Source organism: Pelodiscus sinensis, chromosome 1 (assembly GCF_052426305.1).
Source record: "Pelodiscus sinensis isolate ZL-2025 chromosome 1, ASM5242630v1, whole genome shotgun sequence".
NCBI classification, from domain to species: Eukaryota; Metazoa; Chordata; order Testudines; family Trionychidae; genus Pelodiscus; species Pelodiscus sinensis.
The window spans coordinates 40,636,563-40,657,265 of NC_143052.1; the positions used below are offsets into that span (position 1 = coordinate 40,636,563).

The following is a 20,703-nucleotide window of genomic DNA, read 5'->3' on the forward strand; positions in this document are numbered from 1 at the left end:
AGTGGAAGTAACCCTGCCTGTTGCCGCTGCCTTAGGGTCCCTGGGATGGAACCTGGAGTAATGGGCAGGCTGGGGTTCCCCTCCAACCTCCTCACAATAGCTCAACTTCTGCCTTGAGAAGGGAGATCAGGATCCAGAGAGGATTTTATCCCAAACTTGTGAAATAGCCTGTGATGAGTATGGCTCAGTAGGCTGTGGCTCATGCCTCTAATCAAAAGGAAGAGGCCATGTGGAGGTCCACAATAAGCCTCTGAGGCTAACACTAACCGCTAGTAGCACAAGACCCACAGGGAATAGCTGGAGCTTTGACACAACTGGTGTCAGAGTGGAATCTTCACTGCGTAGCAGAAGAAAGAGTGTGAAGGAAGAAAACCTCAAAACAGCAACAACAACAAAACCAACAAAAAATCCCAAACAAAAACACACACATACACACACAAGAAGTGCACAAGGGTGTTGGTTTTTATTCTCTAGCTTAATTGGGTTAGAGGCTGTCACCACAATGGAAGATTTAGTGGAAGCACTGGTGCAGGCCATAGCAGCCCAACAAGGATACATCTTCACAGCAGCGTTATTCTGGAATAACTGACATTATTCTGAAATAACATAGTCTGCGTCTACACAACAAGCAGTTATTTTGACATTATGTCAAAATAATGTAAAGCTGGAGGACTTCTTACGCCGACTCCTGTAATCCTCATTTTACAAGGAGTAAGGGGAATCAGATTAAGAGTGCTCTTTCTTGGACTTCCTGCTATATAGCCAGTGCCAAAAGTCAAAATAAGCTATTTCAACTTAAGCTACACAGTTGACATAGCTCAAGTTGCATAGCTTATTTCGTCTTTAGCCCTTCAAAGTAGACATGTCCCAAGAGACCACATGGATACCGGGGTTGGCACTGCAAGAGGCAGCATGCTTACAGCAGAAGACCAACCAGCTACCGGCTGTCTACTAAAGATGATATCAGAGGATGATGTAGAGGCGTATCTCTTCATATTCAGGAGAATTGCTCAGTGGAAGGCCTGGCCCCAAGAACAACAGGCCAGCATAATCATCCCATTTCTCTGTGGTGAGGCCCAGAAGTCCTACTATGATTTGCCGGCTGAAAACACAGCTAATTTTCCCTTGCTAAAAGAAGAGATCCTGGCCCAGTCCAGGGTGACAATAGCCGTATGGGCCCAGAGGCTTCATGAATAGAAATACCAAAAGGATAAACCACTGAGGTCCCAGCTGTTTGATCTGATTCTCTTGCACAAAAATGGCTGCGACCTAAAGCAAACTTCTCAGAGAAGGTTCTAGAGATACTGATCATCAACCAATTCATGTGGAAGTTGCTGCCAGACCTTTGCGCTTGAATAGGCCAGCATGACCCACCCACCTGTGATGAAACCATCATATTGGTGGAGAAATGAGTGACAGCCAGGAAGTTGACTTGCCTACCTAGAGAAGGCATCCGTCGAGACAGGCCTCCAATGATGACCCTGGGTGTTCAGGCAACCAAGTGCCCAGGAAACCCTAGATAGGGAAAAGGGTAGCCAAAGGCCAGTGGAGAACAACGGGGATGTGAATAATTTTAGAGAAGCTAGCTCCAAGGAGAAATCCCTTGCTCCGTGGATCCAGAAGGGCAGCTACAGGTGCTATGTGTGTGGGGAATTAGGCAACATAGAAGCTCAGTGCCCCAACTTCAAGGAGCCTATGCAATGTAATTTTGGAGACAGGTGACTCATGCACCCTGCTCAATCTAGTGTGGGGGGATTACAGTTACTCCACTAAAGTATACCAGGCCAGTGAAATGACAGTGCTTATAGATTCCGGGAGTGCTATCACCCTGGTTTCAGGGAAATTAGTGAAGCCCCGCCAGTTAAAGCAAGCCAAATGCATGGGGGTTGCCCATGTCCACGGGACTGTTGGCTACTACCCCAGCATAGCTATAAAAATAGAAGTGCAGGGAAAAAACACTGGGGTACAAGGAGGAGGGCAAGAACCAGAGGGGCACCCTGAACAAGGACAGATTCACCCTAGAAAGTGTTCTTCCCTTAAATTTGTGAAGATATTGCAGGAACTGTTTCCCATCCCTGGGAAAGGTAGGAAGACTAAAAAGCAAAGAAGGGTGGCCAAAACCTTAGGTACCCGAATTCTGATGCAGGCCCAAAGGACCACCTACATAGGCAGATGAACATGGTCTGGTAGGAGAGGACCCTGAGATGCAGGAAGGAGAAAACCCAGAGTTACCAGATGGAAAAAACCCTGAGATGTTGGAGCGTCTCAAAGAAAGCTCCAAACCCAAACCTCAGGTACAACTGAAAGAACAGGCAGAGCCCTTGGAGTTTGGGCTGATAAGTCCTGAGAGCAACTTTTACATGGGACCAGGTGGAAGACCCTAGAGATGAGAATGTCAGGAAACAGGTGGCCAAGATAGGTGGAGTACCTGTGGCAGGAAAAATCCAGGGCTGTGGTCCATACTTTATAATGAAAAAGGACCTGATATACAGGGTCATTCACTTACAGGAGTAGGAGATACACCCAGTTTTAGTACCCTGAAAATACCAAAGGGCAATTCTAAACCTTACCCACATTCACTTGTTTGGAGGACATCTCTATGAGTGGAGAAGAATCCTTCGCCAATTTTTCTGGATGGGGGGACATTAAGATTTCCAGAGGTATTGTGCCTCCTGTTCCAAATGTTAATTACACAGTCCTCAGCCTCATCTCCAAACCCCATTTGTTCACCTGCCAATCATTGATTTCCCATTCAAATGGAAAGCCAAGGATTTGATGGGGCCATTAGAGAAAACAGCCCAAGGACACCAATACATACATGTAGTGCTGGACTATGTCACCAGGTATCCCAAAGCCATCCCTCCATGAAATACAGCATCTAAGACTATTGTCGAAGAAGTGGTAGCAATCTTTGCCTAAGTAGGGCTACCTAAAGAAATCCTCACTGATCAGAGGACAGTTAATTTATGTCCAAGTTAAGGAAGGACCTTATGGACCTCTATTAACCACCCACAGACTGATGGTCGGGTCAAAAGTTCAACAAGACCTTTAAGGCCATGATCAGAAAGGTGGCAGAAAAAGATGGAAAGAATTGGGATGTGCTAATACCCTACCTTATGTTCGCCATTCGTGAGGTCCCTCAAGCTTTCACTGGATTTTTTTCCTTTGAATTACTGTATCGATGCAACCCTTGGTACATCTTAGACATAGCAAAAGAGATTTGGGAAGAAGAATCAAATGAAGGGAGGAATATAGTGGAACATGTATTGGAAATGAAGACCCAGATAGCCCAAGTTACCCCATCATAAGAAAACATGTGGAGGAGGCCCAATAGGCCCAGCGAGTGTACTACAATCAACAGGCCAAGGTTTGGCAATTCCAGCATTGGATTGAGTAAAGGTGCTGGTGCCCACATCACAAAGTAAGCAGTTGACCCAGTGGTAACTGACCCTGTAGGGGAAGTAAATTATAAAGTATAGCAGCCTGCACACTGAAAACAAGAACAGACATACCATGTCAACCTTTTAACACCCTGGCAAGAGAGGAAGGCTTGTACCTCTGTCCGGGGGAGACTCAGCCCCAGTGAATGAACCCTCAGTACAAGTAAAGATAGCTCCAGAAGATAGGCCAGAAGAAGGAGATCACTGAGATTATCCACCAGAACCAGGATGTGTTCTTGGCAAATTTATGTTGAATGGTAGAGTTATTCCACCACATAATTACTGACCAAGTAACAGCTGCCAAAAGGGAAGAAATAAAAGCAGAAGTGGAAAAGATGCTAAAGGTACGGATCATTGAGGAGTCCCACAGTCAATGGTCCAGCCCTATAGTGCTGGTGGCCAAAACTGATGGCATCACAAGATTCTGCAATGACTTTCGGCGGCAAGGTAGAGGTGGTCCTGTATACTTTTAGACGAGCTGGCCTTATGGCAAATCCTGCCAAGTATGCCATGCGGTTCACAGAGGCCAATAGATTTTATATATAGTGGGGAGAGGCTGGTGAAACCACAAGTAAATAAATTAGATTCCATCCAACAATGGATGCCTTAGGGTCCCTGAGCTGGAACCCAGAATAGTGGGATGGCCCAGGTCCCCCACAAGCCTCCCCAAAACATCTCAATCTCGCCTTTGAAAAGGGTGATCAGGACTCCAGAGAGGATTTTACCCCTCAGCAAGCCTCTGAGTCTAACACTATCTGCCAGTAGCACGAGAATCACTGGGAATAGCTGGGAGTTTTACCAATAGCTAACGAGCTAGCTAGCTAGATAGATAGAATGAACATACAACATATTCTAAATACTTCCATCAGGCCTTGCCAACCTGAATATATTTAACTGACCTAAATATTCTCTAACTGTACTTTCCCTCTTTTGGTTTGCATTCCATCCTTCTTGTCAGTATTAATTGTGTTGAGAATCTGGTCACTGTCATCTTATTTAGTGAAGTCTAAAGTAAATTAGGCATTAAATATCTCACCCTTGAGGTCATCAGTTATTAGCTCCTCTGCCCTGCTAAGAAGAGGATCTGTGTTTTACTTCTTCTTTGTTTGTTTTTTCTAATGTATTTAAAGAATTTCTTCATATTACCTTTTTTGTTCCTTAATAGGTGTAGCTCATTTTGCATCTTAACTTTTTTGATTTTGTGTATACTTGCTTGTGCTATTCTACTGTATATATCCTTAGTAATTGTCCACATTTCCACTTTTTGCAAGATTCATTTTTGATTTTCAGGCATAAATCTATCATGCCATAGTTTTGTCTAATTATGACCATTTAAAATATAGTTTGTTTATTTTTCTTCTAAAAGGTCAGAGACGAGAGTTGTGAAAAAATATCCTAATTACCCTATAGTTATTAGGCTTAATTGGTGCATATTTCTAATTGCATTGAAGTCAATAACCCACCCCAATTTGCAGCAGCTGAGGAGGTGTCACTAAACTTCAGGTGACATAAGAAATAGAGTCTACTAACATCTCCAAATAAGGGTAGTACTCTGTAAGATTTTCATGTACTAATTACAATTGAAATGCAGACTGAGGTCTAAAGGGACTTGTTTGCTTGTTTGTTTTTCCTTTTGTCTTTCCATTTTAGCTGTTTCCTTGCTCATTACATTGTGCCTATTAGCATAGTACATTGTTTGTGTTTGCACAGATTTTCTTGCCGAAGGCTGCCCTGCAGTTGTACAGCCATTGGGGTAGCCAGCTGTTACTTATGCAAGTTTCAATCATTTTATATGACAGAGTAACTTAATTATGCCCTGCTTGAAGATGCTAAATAAAATTATCTTCTGAACAAATGTACTTCACTTAATACTTTTGTCACTTGAGCCACATGCATTACAATAAATTAAGCATTTTAAAACCAAGCTTACTAACATGCTAATTATTATAGACTCCGAGGTTGTTTAATAGTGTTTGTAGTACTCACCATTACGTCTTCAGTCAAGTTATATTGCAGGTTAGTTATCAGAAATTAGGAAGTGAAAAATAGTTAACAGCATTATGTATCGGCAGTCAGGATTAAAAATTCTTTTCTGCATTTTTCACACATAGAAATGAAACTCCAATAGCATTGGTTAGGTCAGTTAGCAAATACATGCAGGGCAGAAATATTTTTTGTGTTTCATAATTGGACAAGAAATCATATTCTTTGCTGTTCAACTAGAATACCACAGTTCATAGGTTTTGCCAGTCAATGAAAAGGTCAGTTTATGTGGTAGTAAACTGCTTGTTTTTAAAATTCTAAATCAAATTCAGTATAGACTTGTTCACTTATTTCATCTCTCTTTAAATAAACATTTTTTCCTTTTCTCATTACTAGACAATGACGCATAAGAAAGTGACAATTTTGGTGTCGCCAACTGGCTTCTTTTGAATGTCCCAAAATGTCAGCTCCCATATTTTCAAGTGGATTATAATTGAAGATGTGCCAATGTACATGGATTTATTTTGAATAGTTGCCCATCTGCCACATTTGCAAGTTGATTTAGCTTTTGGACAGCTATTACATTTTGCATTCAGAGAAGATACCTGCAAACTGAATTAACTACAGATCAGCATCTTCACTGAAAGATGTTTTGCTGTTAAATTCCAAAAGAACAAATATAAAATGATTTTTAATCATGTAATGTTCTGTTTAGCTGAATCTATCAAGGTGGACAGAATAAATCTGATGGAGACAGCACAGAAGACAGCGTCTACATTTCTAAATATTTGGCAACAGACTAAAAACGAGTTGTGAACTTAAATATACCTGTACTGGAAAGTCCCTAGTATTGATTATAAAAGCACTACACATACACACATATATACAATTGGAAATACGAAAGGTTAAATTCACACCAGTGTGGATGCCAGCACAAAGCTTAATATACTGCTTACTTCCCAGTCTATGCCTTATGCTGTCTTCTCCTCAGGTTCACCCACTGTGAATATCTAACATTCACAGAGTCTTAAGATAGAGAATAACCCTCCAGTGCATGGAAGAGAGTTTGTTAGTTTAAAAATTCATATCACTATCCATTGCTAAGGCAGCAGGGGCACTATCATCTTTACATTTTTCCCAGACAAAAAGGCGTCTGTTTGAAATAATTAAGGTTGGAAATATATTTCTTTTCTAGATTATTCAAGTAAAATCCAATTATGTTAAAATAAAACTTAAATGTTCATTATCAAAGAACTCCACTCTCTTGCCATGGTATATCCCTTATTCAGTGGCAGGCATTCTTTCCTTTTAGCACATATGTTCTTCCTTTGTATAAAAAACCCTCCACCAACCCTTCTGTCCTTGAGGGCCTGCAGATCTCAATCCATAATGCAATGGTATGATTAGTGTTTCAGAGTGGCTTGAGTTTTCAGAGGTGGTAAGTATTTAAGAGTATGTTTGAAGGGGGTCAACCATAACCTCTCACTGAGTGTCATTTATATTTTGAGTGTATATCGCTTATGAATATCAGGATCTTTGTATAGAATGGGCGTTTTATATATTGCTCTTGAGCCAGGGTGTACAGTGCCACTTCTTCACAATATGGATTGTGGGTGAATGAATTACAGGAGAGTAGAAAACTCATGATGGTATAATGGATGGAAGTGGTATAGGGTTGCCAGTATCCAGTTTTTGACTGGAATGACTTTTCAAAAAGGGATCTGGGTGGCTCTGGTCAGCACTGCCCACCAGGCAGTTAAAAGTGCACTTGGCAGCACAGAGTGGCTAAGGCAGGCTCCCCACCTGCCCCAACTCTGTGCAGGTTCCTGTGGCTCATAGGTGTATGGGAGGCAGAGAGACTTTATGTCCTGTCCCCATCTCCAGCACTGGTTCCACAGTTCCCATTGGCTGGGAACCAAACTAATGGGAGTTGTGGGACAGTGTCTGCAGGCATGGGCAGAGTGGAGCCTCCCTGGTCCCACTGCTCCCCATCTAAGAGCCACAGGGACTTGCGAGCCATTTCCTGGGAGCTACCTTTAGGTATGTAAGTACCATCTGAACCCTTGTCCTTTGCCCTAGCATGGTGAAAGTGAAGAAGGGGCAGGAGGGATGGAGTGAGGGGACAGAGCCTTGAGGAAAGGGTGAAGCAAGGGCAGGGCTTTAGGGAAGGGGTGGGGAAGGAGGTGGAACAAAAGTATTCATTTTTGTACCATTAGAAAAATGACAACCTTAAGTGGTTGTGGTGCATGGAGTGTAGTCTGTGAGATGTTGTCATATCCATTCTATGTCTTGAGAAGGGAGAAAAGTCAAACCTCCCACTTAGTAATAAGTGAGTCTGGAGTTTTACAAGCCAATGTGTATAGTTTCCTCTGAGAATGTGAGGTGAGTTTGCATTTAAATGTTAAGGAGAATGGACCAAGAGGAAATGTAAGATAGTTGTACAAGGGATTTAAACTTTAAAGAGCTTAACTTCAAACATTTGTTGTTTTCTAATTAAAACATTAAAGCCATTATAAATAAAATAAATGTGAACCATATTTGTTGCAAACTAGCTTTCTTTCTGGAGATTTCCAGTCATCACAACATATGATACCACACTATTTGTATCTCACTAATTTTTCCTCAGCTTCTTTTACCATAGGTTACCTGTCAAAATGCAGACTGCATCACCAGAGGTCTGTGAGAGTTCCTTCAACAACAAAAAAGGGGAAATGTATTTTCTGGGGTTTCATTATGAAAGGAACTCATGAAAACTGGGCTGAGTTTCTACTGAGTTGGGACCAATTGTCATAACATTGGCCACTCTGTCTCCCTGCACAGCCTTCCTCTTATGGTGCATCTAGACAGCACCCTTCTATGCAATTTGTGCTACGCAAATTGTGTAGCTTATTTCGAGTCTAAGTAGAAAGAGCTTATTTTGAAATTTGAAGCTGTGTAGACAGCACCAGATTTCAAAATAAGGCACTATTCTGACAAATCCCTTAACCCTCATGGAATGAGGGTTACAGGGATGCTGGAATAGCATGCCTGCTATTTTGGGAAATAGTGGGAGCGTTTAAAGACATGGTGTTGCTATTTCGGGATATTTCTGGTATTCTGAAATAGCACAGAAGTCTAGACATGCCCTTAGAAGCCCAGACTTCCCTCTACGGCTATGTCTAGACTGCAGGCTTCTTTCGAAAGATGCTCTTTGGAAAGCATCTTTCGAAAGAGCATCTTTCGAAAGATCGCGTCTAGACTGCAGGCGGATCTTTCGAAAGAAAAATCCGCTTTTTCGAAAGAGAGCACCCAGCGAGTCTGGATGCTCTCTTTCGAAGACGGCCTCTTTACATTGAAGAATGCCTTCCTTCGAAAGAGGAACTTTCGAAGGAAGGCGTTCTTCCTCGTGAAACGAGGTTTACCGCCATCGAAAGAAAAGCCGCGTTCTTTCGAAATAATTTCGAAAGAACGCGGCTTGAGTCTGGACGCAGGGGAAGTTTTTTCGGGAAAAGGCTACTTTTCCCGAAAAAAACCCTGAGTCTAGACACGGCCTACCTTATTTGCTTTCAGGGTTAGAGAAAGCCTACTGGCCTGCCATCCCTCCTTTTCTTTAATGCATTCAAAAGGTGTCCAGAAGGCCAGGTTATCAGAAATTGACTAGCGGAAGCAAGGTATGGGTGGTAGTGTATGAAATGAGGGAATTTGTAGAGGCAATTAGATGGCAATTTTTCAGGTATCTAAAAGGGTGTCATAAGGAGGAGGGAGAAAACTTGTTCATCTTGGCCTCTGAGGATAGAACAAGAAGCAATGGGCTGCAGCAAGGGAGGTTTATGTTTGACATTAGGAAAAAGATCCTAACTATCAGGGTAGTCAAACACTGGAATAAATTGCCCAGGGAGGTTGTGGAATCTCCATCTCTGGAGATATTTAAGAGTAGGTTAGATAAATGTCTATCAGGGATGATCTAGACAGTATTTGGTCCTGCCATGAGGGTAGGGGACTGGACTCGATGACCTCTTGAGGTCCCTTCCAGTCCTAGTATTCTATGATTCTATGACTGTGAGTGGGCAGAGAGGAACAGTAAAAGGAGTGCTACTGGTGGTCCTGGCTGGAAATTTGGGGCTGAGAGAACTGGAATTTACTTGTCCCTCATAGTGTGTCTAAACTACAGTCCTCTGCTGACAGAGGGATGTAGATTAGGCACATCACTATTGCAAATGAAGCGGGGATTTAAATTTCTTCATTTGCATAGAAATGGCCGCCGCTTTTTGCTGACGCGGCACTTTGCCAGCAAAAAGCAGCAGTCTAGATGGGGATTGGCCAACAAGGAAAGCCTTTTCCGACCTATCCTGTAAACATGTAAAAGGCTTTCCTTGGCGACCAATCCCCGTCTAGACTGCCACCTTTTGCCGGCGAAGTGCCATTTCGGCAAAAAGTGGCGGCCATTTCTATTCAAATGAAATGCGGGATATTTAAATCCCTGCTTAATTTGCAATAGTGATGTGCCTAATCTACATCCCTCTGTTGGCAGAGGGGTGTAGTTTAGACACACCCTCATTGATTGGGTTCTAAGAGTCGTATGTGTGTTGGTACCACAGTTTTCCTAATCTGAAATTCTGGTTCCTCTTCATTCAAAACTATCTCTGGAGACCACCATGGATGCAACTATACAGATGCTGGGAGGTGTAATGCTAACCTTGTAGACCCTGCTTCAGCTAGTGAGAATGCCAAAATAGCAATGTGGCTGCAGTTGTGCAGGGAGTGGCTTGGGCTAGCTGTCTGAATGTGATTCTAGATGTGAACTCAGGGGGCTAACCCAAGCTGCTGCCCATGCCACTGTGGCCACACTGCTGTTTTTAGTCTGCAAGTTTGAACAGGGTTGCAGCTATCCAAACTGGGAATGACACATCCCAAAGACAGCGTAAATATACCCAGAGTTTGTGGCAAGCTGAAGTGGAAAGAACCTTTTTGAACCTGTTTTAGCTACCTTGAGAGCCCCATAGTAGAGAAACTCCAGGCACTTGGAGGGAAAATGCTAGCTGTTAAAAATGGTTGTTTTCTATATCAATGATCTATATAATTTCTATGATCTACAATTATTGGACATACAGCCTTCCAATACTGTAGTGGGTTGCAAATTCGAGCCCTTTATGTTATTCATTATTTAAAATAATAAATAAAATATGAAAAGAAGAATATTCACACAGAAAGGGGATGCTTATAGATAGAACATTTAACTGGAAAATATCTGAACCATGAAACCATTAGCATCATTTATTTTGGGGAATGCAGGTACATATGGGTGCCCTTTAAGCGACAGCTTCCACAGCTCTTGTGACACCATCACCTGAGCTTTATAACTATTCACACACATTTAATTTCAAATATATCCTCAGATCTTTCATTCCCTTAAAATCTGAAAGCTACTGAAATGCATAGATAAAAAGTCCAGAATTGTTTTTTTCCCCAATCTCCTGTGCAATACACAGAATCAAATATATGTTTACTATTGCAAGCTAATAAACAAAATAACATGGTGGGATAGATTTCAGTTTTCTCTCACAGGCTGATTTTAATTGATAGGTTTGACAAAGAATATTTAATATGGATAAAAATATTGATAGTTCCCCATATTTTCTATTTCACAAAGAAATTTAAAGCAAAATCTAATCCACAGACTCTGGTTTTGTGTACTGAAAATCCATTTTCATGTACCTTTGGGCAAAATAATGAAAATCATGATATCTTTGTAATGCTTTCTTTTAAGCAAAGCTGGATCTTGCTTTTACATTGCCATGAATAGAAATAACAAAAATCTACAGATCCAAGATTTAGAGATTTCTACAGAGAAGATGGAATATTTTTATTAACTTGACTCTTGTGAGAACTGCTCTCTACTTGGTTTTAATCTCTGGCCTCTTGGGTCATAAAACCTTTACCTTGGGTCATAAAACCTTGACCAGTTTCTTCTGCATCTCTGCTTTTTTATTAAATTGATGCTATGGTATTGCTTTCTGAATTACCAGTCAGAATGTGTCTTCCTAGAGGTTATGATCCAATTGAGCAAGCAGTAGGCAGCACTACACAACATGAAGGACAGCCTCAAAGAAAAGGTCATATTCAGCTGAATGAAGTACTCATCTTAGTCTAGAAGGAGGAGGAGGTGGAGATTGGTTTGGTTCTTTTCTCCCTTCCTTGTCTATTTTCTGTTGTTGCATGAGGGGTTGGAAGCTCTTGATTTCACTATATGAAAAGATTTATATTTTGTGCCCGCGAGCTACATGTGTGCCTTCTTTTTGCATCAAAGTCTAGTTTGCAGTAGGAGAGAGAATGCAGAGTATTCTTCCAGCTGTGAGGTGGTCAGATATCTCATGTCTACACTGCACGCTTATTTTGAAATAATTCATGTTATTTTGAAATAATTCATGTTATTTTGAAATAACAAAGTGTGTGTCTACATTTCAAAATAATAGGCTTCTTGCTCCGACTTCTGTAACCCTCATTTCACGAGAGAGTTCTTCCTTCGACTTTCTGCTATGTAGACAGTACCTAAAGCCAAGTTAAGCTATTTCGACTTATGCTACGCAATTGATGTAGCTGAAGTTGTGTAGCTTAATTCAACGTTAGCGTTGATGTGTAGATGTAACCATAGAGACTCCCAGCAGTCAGGGATGTGGATTAAGGCATAAAGCCAGTCTATGATAAATGAGGAGAAAGGGAGAAAAAAGTCTCAGGCACTAAGAGAACATCTATACAGCAGGGCTAAAGTTGAATTAACCTATGAAACTTCAGCTATGTCAATAGTGTAGCTTAAGTCAAAATAGCTTAATTTGGCTTTTGGTGCTGACTACACAGCAGGAAGTCGAAGGAAGAACACTCTTCCTTCAACTTCCCTTCTGCCTTGTGAAATAAGGGTTACAGGACTTAGAATAAGAAGTCCTCCAGCTCGACATTATTTCAAAATAAAAAATTGTAGTGTAGATGCGCACTGTTATTTTGGAATAACTTCAGTCATTCTGAAATAATGCTGCTGTGTAGACGTACCCTAAAGGAGCACCAGCAGAAGATGCTGTGGCAGTTGTAGATGGCATTTAGGAGTTAGTGGCATAGAACATGGACAGTTATAACAGGCCAAACGTCTGTCCTCTTCCCAGGCATATCCTCTCCTAATAGCAATTAGGAGGTGACAGGAAAAATCTGTCACCTTCATGCCATCTACATCAAACAGTCCAATACTGTTGGGATACAACCGTTGCCCATATACTATGATACAGATTACCCTATGGGTTCCTAAAATGCCAGAGAGATTACACTTAGATAGCTAGCAGGGTATACATGTCCGTGGGGTATACAAGTTTATTTTTACATGCTTGTGCTGTGCTCTCTGTTCCCCCCACCTGGAGGAGGGTTGGTTGTGCCTGGCTGCGGCTGCATGGAGCCTGGGCGTGAGTTTATCACGCAGTTTATCCTGGTATGTGCAATTACCTTAAAGTAGCGTATACAACCCGTGGGTTATACACATCCGCGGGTTATCAAAAACGTTTTTTACACATTCAGGAAAAACCATGGGTTATGCATGGGGGTGGGTTATACACAAGTCTGGGTTATATATATGCTAATTTATGGTACATCTCTCAGGAGGGTGGCTTATTTATACCCCTGAGTGATGTAAGGTAAACCACAGTAAGTGGTAGAGTAGACCTGGCATAAGTGTGTGTGTAGTTCTTTTAAATTTACCCCAGAGGTGGCAGCCTAACCCCCAGACTCATATCTTAAGGTTAGCTATCTGTGTGATACACAGGAGAGATCATTTAGTATTTACCAGCTTATTAAACTGAACTGTCTTTGATGCTGTTCATTTATTTTATTGATTTTTAGAGCAGCTCTTGCTGGAGCAGCCAGCCATTTATTTACACAAGAAGGATAAATCTACCCACAATGCATAGCGATTAAAAAGCCAATGTGCTTTTGTCAGGAATAAAATCAAACAGGAGATAAGAGTCAGACAAAAGTTAAACCAAATGTATGATGCTCTGTGACTCACTAAACCAGGGCTCTGTCAGGGTGCCAACGGAATGAATTCTAAAGGCTGAAAAGCCATCATAAGAGAAAGTTCTGGAACTCTCCATGGCGAGTCTTTTTTCCCATTGCCCTTCATCTTGTGTAGTCATTTGCATGTGCTTTGCACTAATGTAAATGATGGTACAAGGTGCAGAAGAACAGAGAATCTGGCTCGGAGTGTTTAAGCCCACAGGCAGGTACTAGCTGAGCTTATTGCTGCAAGGGGGTGTGCAGTAAAATGATCATGAGATGCCTTTTACAAATCAAGCAAGTTGTCTGGCGTCCTCAGCTTTCATTGGCTTCAGCGGAAGCTGGTGCTCATCGCCTGTCAGGGTTAGACCTGCAAAGAAGAGGACACCTCCATAAAGTCTTTTTTTAAAATCAACTAGACACTAATTGTAAGCTATCACAATGCTCAAATCTTGGGCACAACATACTTGTTCTCAACGGATTCCTCTTCTCAGAGCTCCAGGCAGTTTTCTCTGTTAATGGAGTAAGTTTTAGATAGTATAAGAACCATCTTTCTCCTAACATTAGCCAAATAATCAAATGATGTCATTAAAGACCCATTTGCTATTTCCATAATCAAAACATGAAGCCTTGTTATTAATGGAACATGAGAATTTGATAGGTATGTCAAGCAGAGTTGTATTAATCACAGCATCTCAATGTTCCCTAGTAAAATAATTAGCAGTAAGTTGCTTGACAATCTCAGCATTTAAGTAGCCATAATTAAGTTTCAGAGATTGTACTTCATTAAGAACAATACTCTATAGCCTATGGTCACACCAATTTTTGTGCTCATGTTTTTATATGTCTGATGTCTGGTTCAAAAATACAATTGTCATCATAAACTCTTCATTATTAAAACTTATCTTTGCAAACTGACAGAAAAATACTCCCCCCCCCCCCCCGATTGAAGCTTAGATTAGTAAAATGACATAATTTTAGCAGCAGGTAAGTCTTACAAAGGGACCTGATCCAAAGCCCTTTGAATGGAATGGGGTCTGTATTAGACCCAAAATTTGGGATTTGGATTTTTTTTTTTGGGGGGGGGGGGAATGGAGAAGGATAGCAGTGACAGTAGAAAGCAAGTACAATCAAATCAGCAACAGCAGTCCCCAGCAACACCATTCTTTATCAGACAAACAGAAAGTAGCACAATGGAAATGTTCTTTTTGTGCCAAGGATAGTAATAGGAATGAGAACTGGTTCAAACACTATTCATTTTCTTTGAAGCTATAAAATAGCTTTCTGATGGTCTTTGGTTGCAGTACCAGAGACATATTTTTGTATTTCCTTCTTTTCTCATGTCTATGTGTTCTTTGCTGTTTGTAGAATTGGGCTGATTGGGTTATGAAGTACTGTAGAGATGTTTGATATGAGCAAAGATGGGCCCAGTTAATGAAGTTTGCATCCACATCTCTCCCAATCTGGGGAGTGTTTTTATTTTGGTTTGGGCCCTTCTCTAAGGGCACGTCTACACAGCAGCGTTATTTCGGAATAATGGATGTTATTCCAAAATAACTTTGTGAGCGCTTACACAGCAAGCCCGTTATTTCAAAATAATGTTGACCTCATTGTAGGAGGAGTAACACCAATAGCTATTTTGGAATAGAGCATGTAGAGACAGGGCAGATGGAGTTATTTTGAAATAAGAGGCCGCCAGGAAATCCCACAGGTGCCCTGCTGGCCACTCTGTCTACATTCATCAGAACTCTATAGCTTCCCTTCACCTGAAGCCCTTAAAGCTGCAGCCTCAGGACAAATAGTGTGTGGCTCACGACAGACCCTGACTGCCCTAAGCCACACAGCAGCTGCCAAACCAGGACTTTCTGCCACCATGAGTGACCCCATTGCTCCCACTGAGCCCTCCACAGCTGCAAGGAAGATGGAAGAGGCGTGCACCTGACCAGGGATGGAAGAGGCATGCACCTTCCTGGTCTGGTGAGGAGATTCTGGACCTCATTGAGATCTGGGGAGAGGAGGCAAACCTCCAGGATCTCCACAGCAGATGCAGGAATGTAGTTGTCTATGGCTGGATGGCCGATAGCCTGGCTGCCAAGGGACACATTCGCATCCAGGAGCAGGTACGCATGAAAGTTAAAGAACTTACGCAGGCCTATGCGAAGGCCAGGGAGCATAACTCCTGCTCCGGGGATGCATCACAGGCCTGCCCATATTACACACATATTACACTCTACCGTGTCCTTGGAGATGGGTCAGTCCCTCTGCCCACCATTTGGACTCAGGGCTGGAGACGTCCATTATCACCTTCCCAGGGGGCAGAGCTGCTGAGGATGAGGAGGAGCCAGACAAGGCCAGGACCAGCTCAATGCCTGCCAGCCAGGAAGTCATGTGCACCCTAGAGCTGGTACCCCCCCATCCCAGAATGTCTTCTAGGCATCATCCGAAGCCAGGAAAGGCCCCTCAGGTGAGTGCCATTACTTTCCCTAGACATACATGTGCGGGCAGTGAGGGGCTGCTGTGTGCTCCTTACTCAGCCTTCACAGACTGGGATCACGCAGCCTGTGCACGTGGGTGCACATGGAGCACCAGTCACGGGCACATAGCACCAGGAGGAAGCAAAAGAGGACCCTTGTGCTCTGGCTCACAGGGAGTCTGAAGAGGCCTGCCTTTCTACCAACACCAGGGTGGGACACCCTCTCACCACAAGAAGGATGCTGGGTACATAGAAACACACACACATAGAGCAGTGCCGCACACGGCACATGGACATGCCCGCACTCTCAGGGTAGCATTCACTCCTGGGACAGCGCAGCAAGGTCAACCTCCCCACAACACTCTCCCCCCTTTACCTGTGGGTCATCACTACTTCTAGACCTGGTGTGTGCGGCATGGAGGGAAGCCCAGCCACCCCATGGCTCCCCTCCCACCTGCAAGCTCCTGGTCTGTATGGCACCTTCCCATGCCTGCTTGTCCCTGGGACGTGGGGGTTGTGAGATTCCCCCCAGAACATCTGTGTCCCTGCAGGAAAAAGATTTTCACAGATGGCCTTTCTTGAAGCATATCACCTTCGTCTGACTCGTGACCTTTCAGTTTCAGCTCAGAGATGAGGGCTAGGTTTTATACACTGTATCTCCTGTGATGACTGCCCTTGTCTTTGTTCTGCACAGCTGGATCAGCTGTGAGAGGGAAGTGATCAATACCTCCCGTGCTGTCCTCCCAACCTTGCATGACCCATCAGTGCTGGAGGGCCCATGAGGCCCTGCAGAGGGAGCTATCACTGCCCTGAAAGCCATGCAGTGCTCCATAGATTGGCAGGACTGGAGAAGGTGGCCTCAACAATCCAGGCCCTGCTGAGTCTGGCATCAAAATGTTCCTTGGCGGGGTCAAAGTGTCCACTGTAGGGCTTCATGGGCCAGGGAAGCAGAGGGTAGGTTGCGTTGCCTACCATATAGCTTGGCATATCCACGTCCCTGACCCTGATGATATGGTCTGGGGAAAAGGTGCCGGCGTGCAGCTTCTGGTTGAATTCTGAGAGATGTACATCATATGCCTTCCCTAACCACCTGACGTAGATTTCCATGAACTGTCCAAGGTCGCTGATGAGGGCCTGCAGGACCATCAAAAAGTATCTCTTCTGGTTAATGTATTCAGATGCCTTGTGGTCAGGAGCCCAGATGAGGATATGGGTGCTGTCAATAGCCCCCCACATCAGTTGGGGAAGCCCAAGTCGGCAAATCCGTCAATGTTGGGGTTCACTTTGCCCAAGTGGATGACTTTGCACAGCAGAATGGTGTTGATGGCCCACACCACCTGCAGAAGGAGACAAGCAAAGATTCACAGGCTGCCAGGGTCCTTGGGAGCCCCCGAGCCCAACGCCCTCCTTCCCCATCACACACCAAGAGCAAGTCCAACTTGACCCATCCCCCATCAGGACTTTGTGAAGGCAGAACTGAAAAACCTCGCGGGGTGGGGTCTTCTACCATCCCCACCACCATCACCCCTTCTCTAGGGGACCTCACTCCAGCAGTTCAGAGCACCTCTTAAAATAAGGAATAAGGGATCTTTCAGAAAAGGCTTTATTTTCCGAAAGATCTGCATCTAGACTGGCGCTTTTTTCCGGCAAAGGTCCGAGGCGCGAAAAAGCGGCAGATATTTTTATGCAAATGAAGCGGGGGGGATTTAAATCTCTGCTTCATTTGCAATTGCGATGTGTCTAATTTGCATCCCTTTTACGGAAAAGGGATGCAGTCTAGACACAGCCTTTGTGTTTTAGGCTGGAATAAATGTAGAGCTTTACAGTAAAACTCAGTGAAAGGAGCCAAGTTTCATTTAATTACACATACAAATGACATGGAACCACAAACTGCATGATTTCAATCCATAGACGAAGCTCAGTTTTGAATTAATCTTAATAATAGTTACTTCAGTTAAGCTTTGGATGAATCAACAACAAACTATCTCAGAATGTAAAATTAAGTTTAACATATTTTATATTTTACTGTGCTTTCTAAAGCTGCAGTTTTAAGTAATAATACATGGGTAGATTTAATCTGGCCCTTCACCAGCATTCAAGAAAAGAAAATCGGGGCCCTGAGGTAAACATTTCCCTCTGAAAGTTGTGGAGGAATGGGAGGATGACAGGCATAGCTTTTTGAAGGTGAAGCCTGAGCACCTACACTATATATTTGGGAACTCGGGAAAGAAAATGGCTACCTGACAGACATTTCATCCTGAGCTTCCTCTTTTACATTTCGTGGTTGTGTCTAAGTAGTATAAGGTAGTTATATAATCAAAATGTAAATTATAATGATTTGGACTTAAATTGTGCCCTCAGTGGAATGAAACTTATCCAACAATGAATTCAATCTCTTGCCTCCCTCTGAGTAGGTAAAACACTGGGCACGCTAGTTGCACCAAATAAATAGAATCTTAAGGGACTAACAAATATTAGCTGCTGAATGGTTCTATTGGCAAAAAAGTTGTCTGCAATATGCTTTTCTTCACATTATATTCATTATTTAAAGCAGCTAACAGGCATTGACACCATTTGCATGTAAAAAGTGCATTTCATGCAAACAGATTTTCATACAAGACTGGAGAAACCTTTATTGCTTTAATCATATGTAGTTTCCAGGACAAATCTTAAGGATGTCTGTGAGCCAAACTCGACTTTTTTTACATCAATGTAAGTCCAGAATAAATGGATCAAAATCAGCATAGTACTGGTGTGAGCACACGGTTTGGATTTTTCTACTTTTGGGGCTATTCTAGCGATGTATTATTTAAATGAAGTAAGTGCTTCAGACCACTTCCAGTAAGAAAATGTAAAGTCCTCTGGATGGAATATGCTGACAATTTCATGCAGACAATGCCATGAAGAGTGACACCTTTGCATTTAGTGTTGTCAGGTTTAAAAAAGTGCTAGATCTCTGCCCAAGTGGTAAATTGTTCAGGGCACTGTTGGCTTTTGGGTGAGATTTGGCACATTATATATAGAATTATGGATGATTTCTGGAGTGTCCCCATGGTGTGACTTCACACCACTTAAGCGCATCTGTTACACTTTTCATCTAATGGTGCTTTCTTTAAGTGACAGCACTCTCTGTGGTCTCCAAGGGTAAAGAAGCTAATAGCAAAACTTTGTTCATGAACCGAAAAAAATTCAAAATGTGCTACTGTTTGGGCTATTCTAGGCCAGTTTATTATATCTTTAGTTTTCTGCTAAGGGCTGATTTACTGAGGACACTGGCTATAATGAAAATGGTTGATCTGGGGGTTGACATTATTGACAGATTCTGAGTACAGTATCTCATGCTGATATTCACTATGCTGTAAACACACTGAGGTTAACTGTTGGTGAAGCTCTGTCAGGAGGGGGGAGTAGGTTTTATTCTGTTCTGTGGAGTGGGCTCAATGTCCCTTCCAGTAAAATGATAAGTATTGCCATGCCAGGAGAAATTGGAGGAAGCCACGGAGAACTGTCTGCAAAATTCGTGTATCATAATATAAAATCCTCCCGTGAGAAGTAAATGTTGAACAAAACCATAATCAGTATTGCTAATGAGTTATTTTAAATATAATATTTGCATTTTGTGCTTATTGCCATGGAGCCAAATCACCTTTTCTTCTGTGTGGGCAGGGAAAGATCAAAAGCGCTTGGTTTTCAGTAATAAGTGATAGAACACTCCCTTTGAGACAACAATTCTCCCTGTTTGTCTATAGGGGATAGAAGTCTATTTCACATTGCTTCCTAGGAGACATTACATTCCGATTTCCTATTTGCAAAGTCTAGAGCTTATCAGAGTATTTTCATGTGCCACATAATAGCGTGATTAAAATTCAATGCTAACATACAAATGTTAAAAGAAGTGATAGCCAAGTTTCACTGTGGAGAAACTCATTTTCTTCCAGGCACCGGAGTCAAACAGTAAATCAAATGTTTCTCATTAGATTTTGTGTTAAGCATGTTGCCAGTAGAACAGTATTGCATGCACTGGTGCATCAGTGAATGGCATGTTATTCTAGAAACTTCTGTTTATTAGAGTAGACGATACAAAGCTAACCTTGTTGTCAGCCTTGTTGTATATGATCCCTACACAAACACATATGTTTGTAATCGGAAAATGTAGGTGGCACAGAGGTATATTTTTAAGGGAATGGACCTTAATAAGCATTGGCTACTTCCATCCCTAACTCTTTAGTGGAAGAAAAAGAACACCTGACTATAATTAAAGACAATCTGAATCATGCATCCTAATGTAAACAGTCAAGTGATCACATGGTACCATTTCCATGTTCAGTTAGTATGTAATTACTGCATTTGCCTATTTTCTATTAGTCTACAAACATTGATTTTATGTTGTTTTTTTCTCCCCCAGATGTACATCCAGACAACAACACTCACTGTTTCCATGAGTTTAAGTGCTTCAGTATCTTTGGGCATGCTCTACATGCCCAAGGTTTATATAATCATTTTTCATCCAGAGCAGAATGTTCAAAAGCGGAAGAGGAGTTTCAAGGCTGTTGTGACAGCTGCCACAATGCAAAGCAAACTGATCCAAAAAGGAAATGACAGACCAAATGGCGAGGTCAAAACTGAATTGTGTGAAAGTCTTGACACCAACAGTAAGTCATCTGTAGACTTTCCCATGGTCAAGAGTGGGAGCACTTCCTAATAGATGTACGTTTGCAAAAATGCATTCTTCATTGTAAATATTATTATTTTCTTTGCTTGTACTGAATAGATATAGAGTTGTGTCAGAATTCAAGT

At 42.3% G+C, this 20,703-nt stretch overlaps 1 protein-coding gene across 3 annotated transcripts in view; it reads left to right on the forward strand.

Annotated features, from left to right (window-relative positions):
* The window catches only part of GRM8 (glutamate metabotropic receptor 8), a 507,705-nt gene that overhangs the window by 470,684 nt on the left and 16,318 nt on the right, over positions 1 to 20,703 (forward strand). For 2 of the 3 annotated variants that reach the window (XM_014573390.4, XM_014573388.4), the window contains one exon: positions 20,312 to 20,613. In XM_014573390.4, coding sequence (XP_014428876.1) covers positions 20,312 to 20,608 — 297 coding nt within the window. In that variant the 3' untranslated portion in view covers positions 20,609 to 20,613. The remainder of the gene's footprint in view (positions 1 to 20,311; positions 20,614 to 20,703) is intronic. The other variant, XM_075928359.2, reaches the window with a different exon arrangement.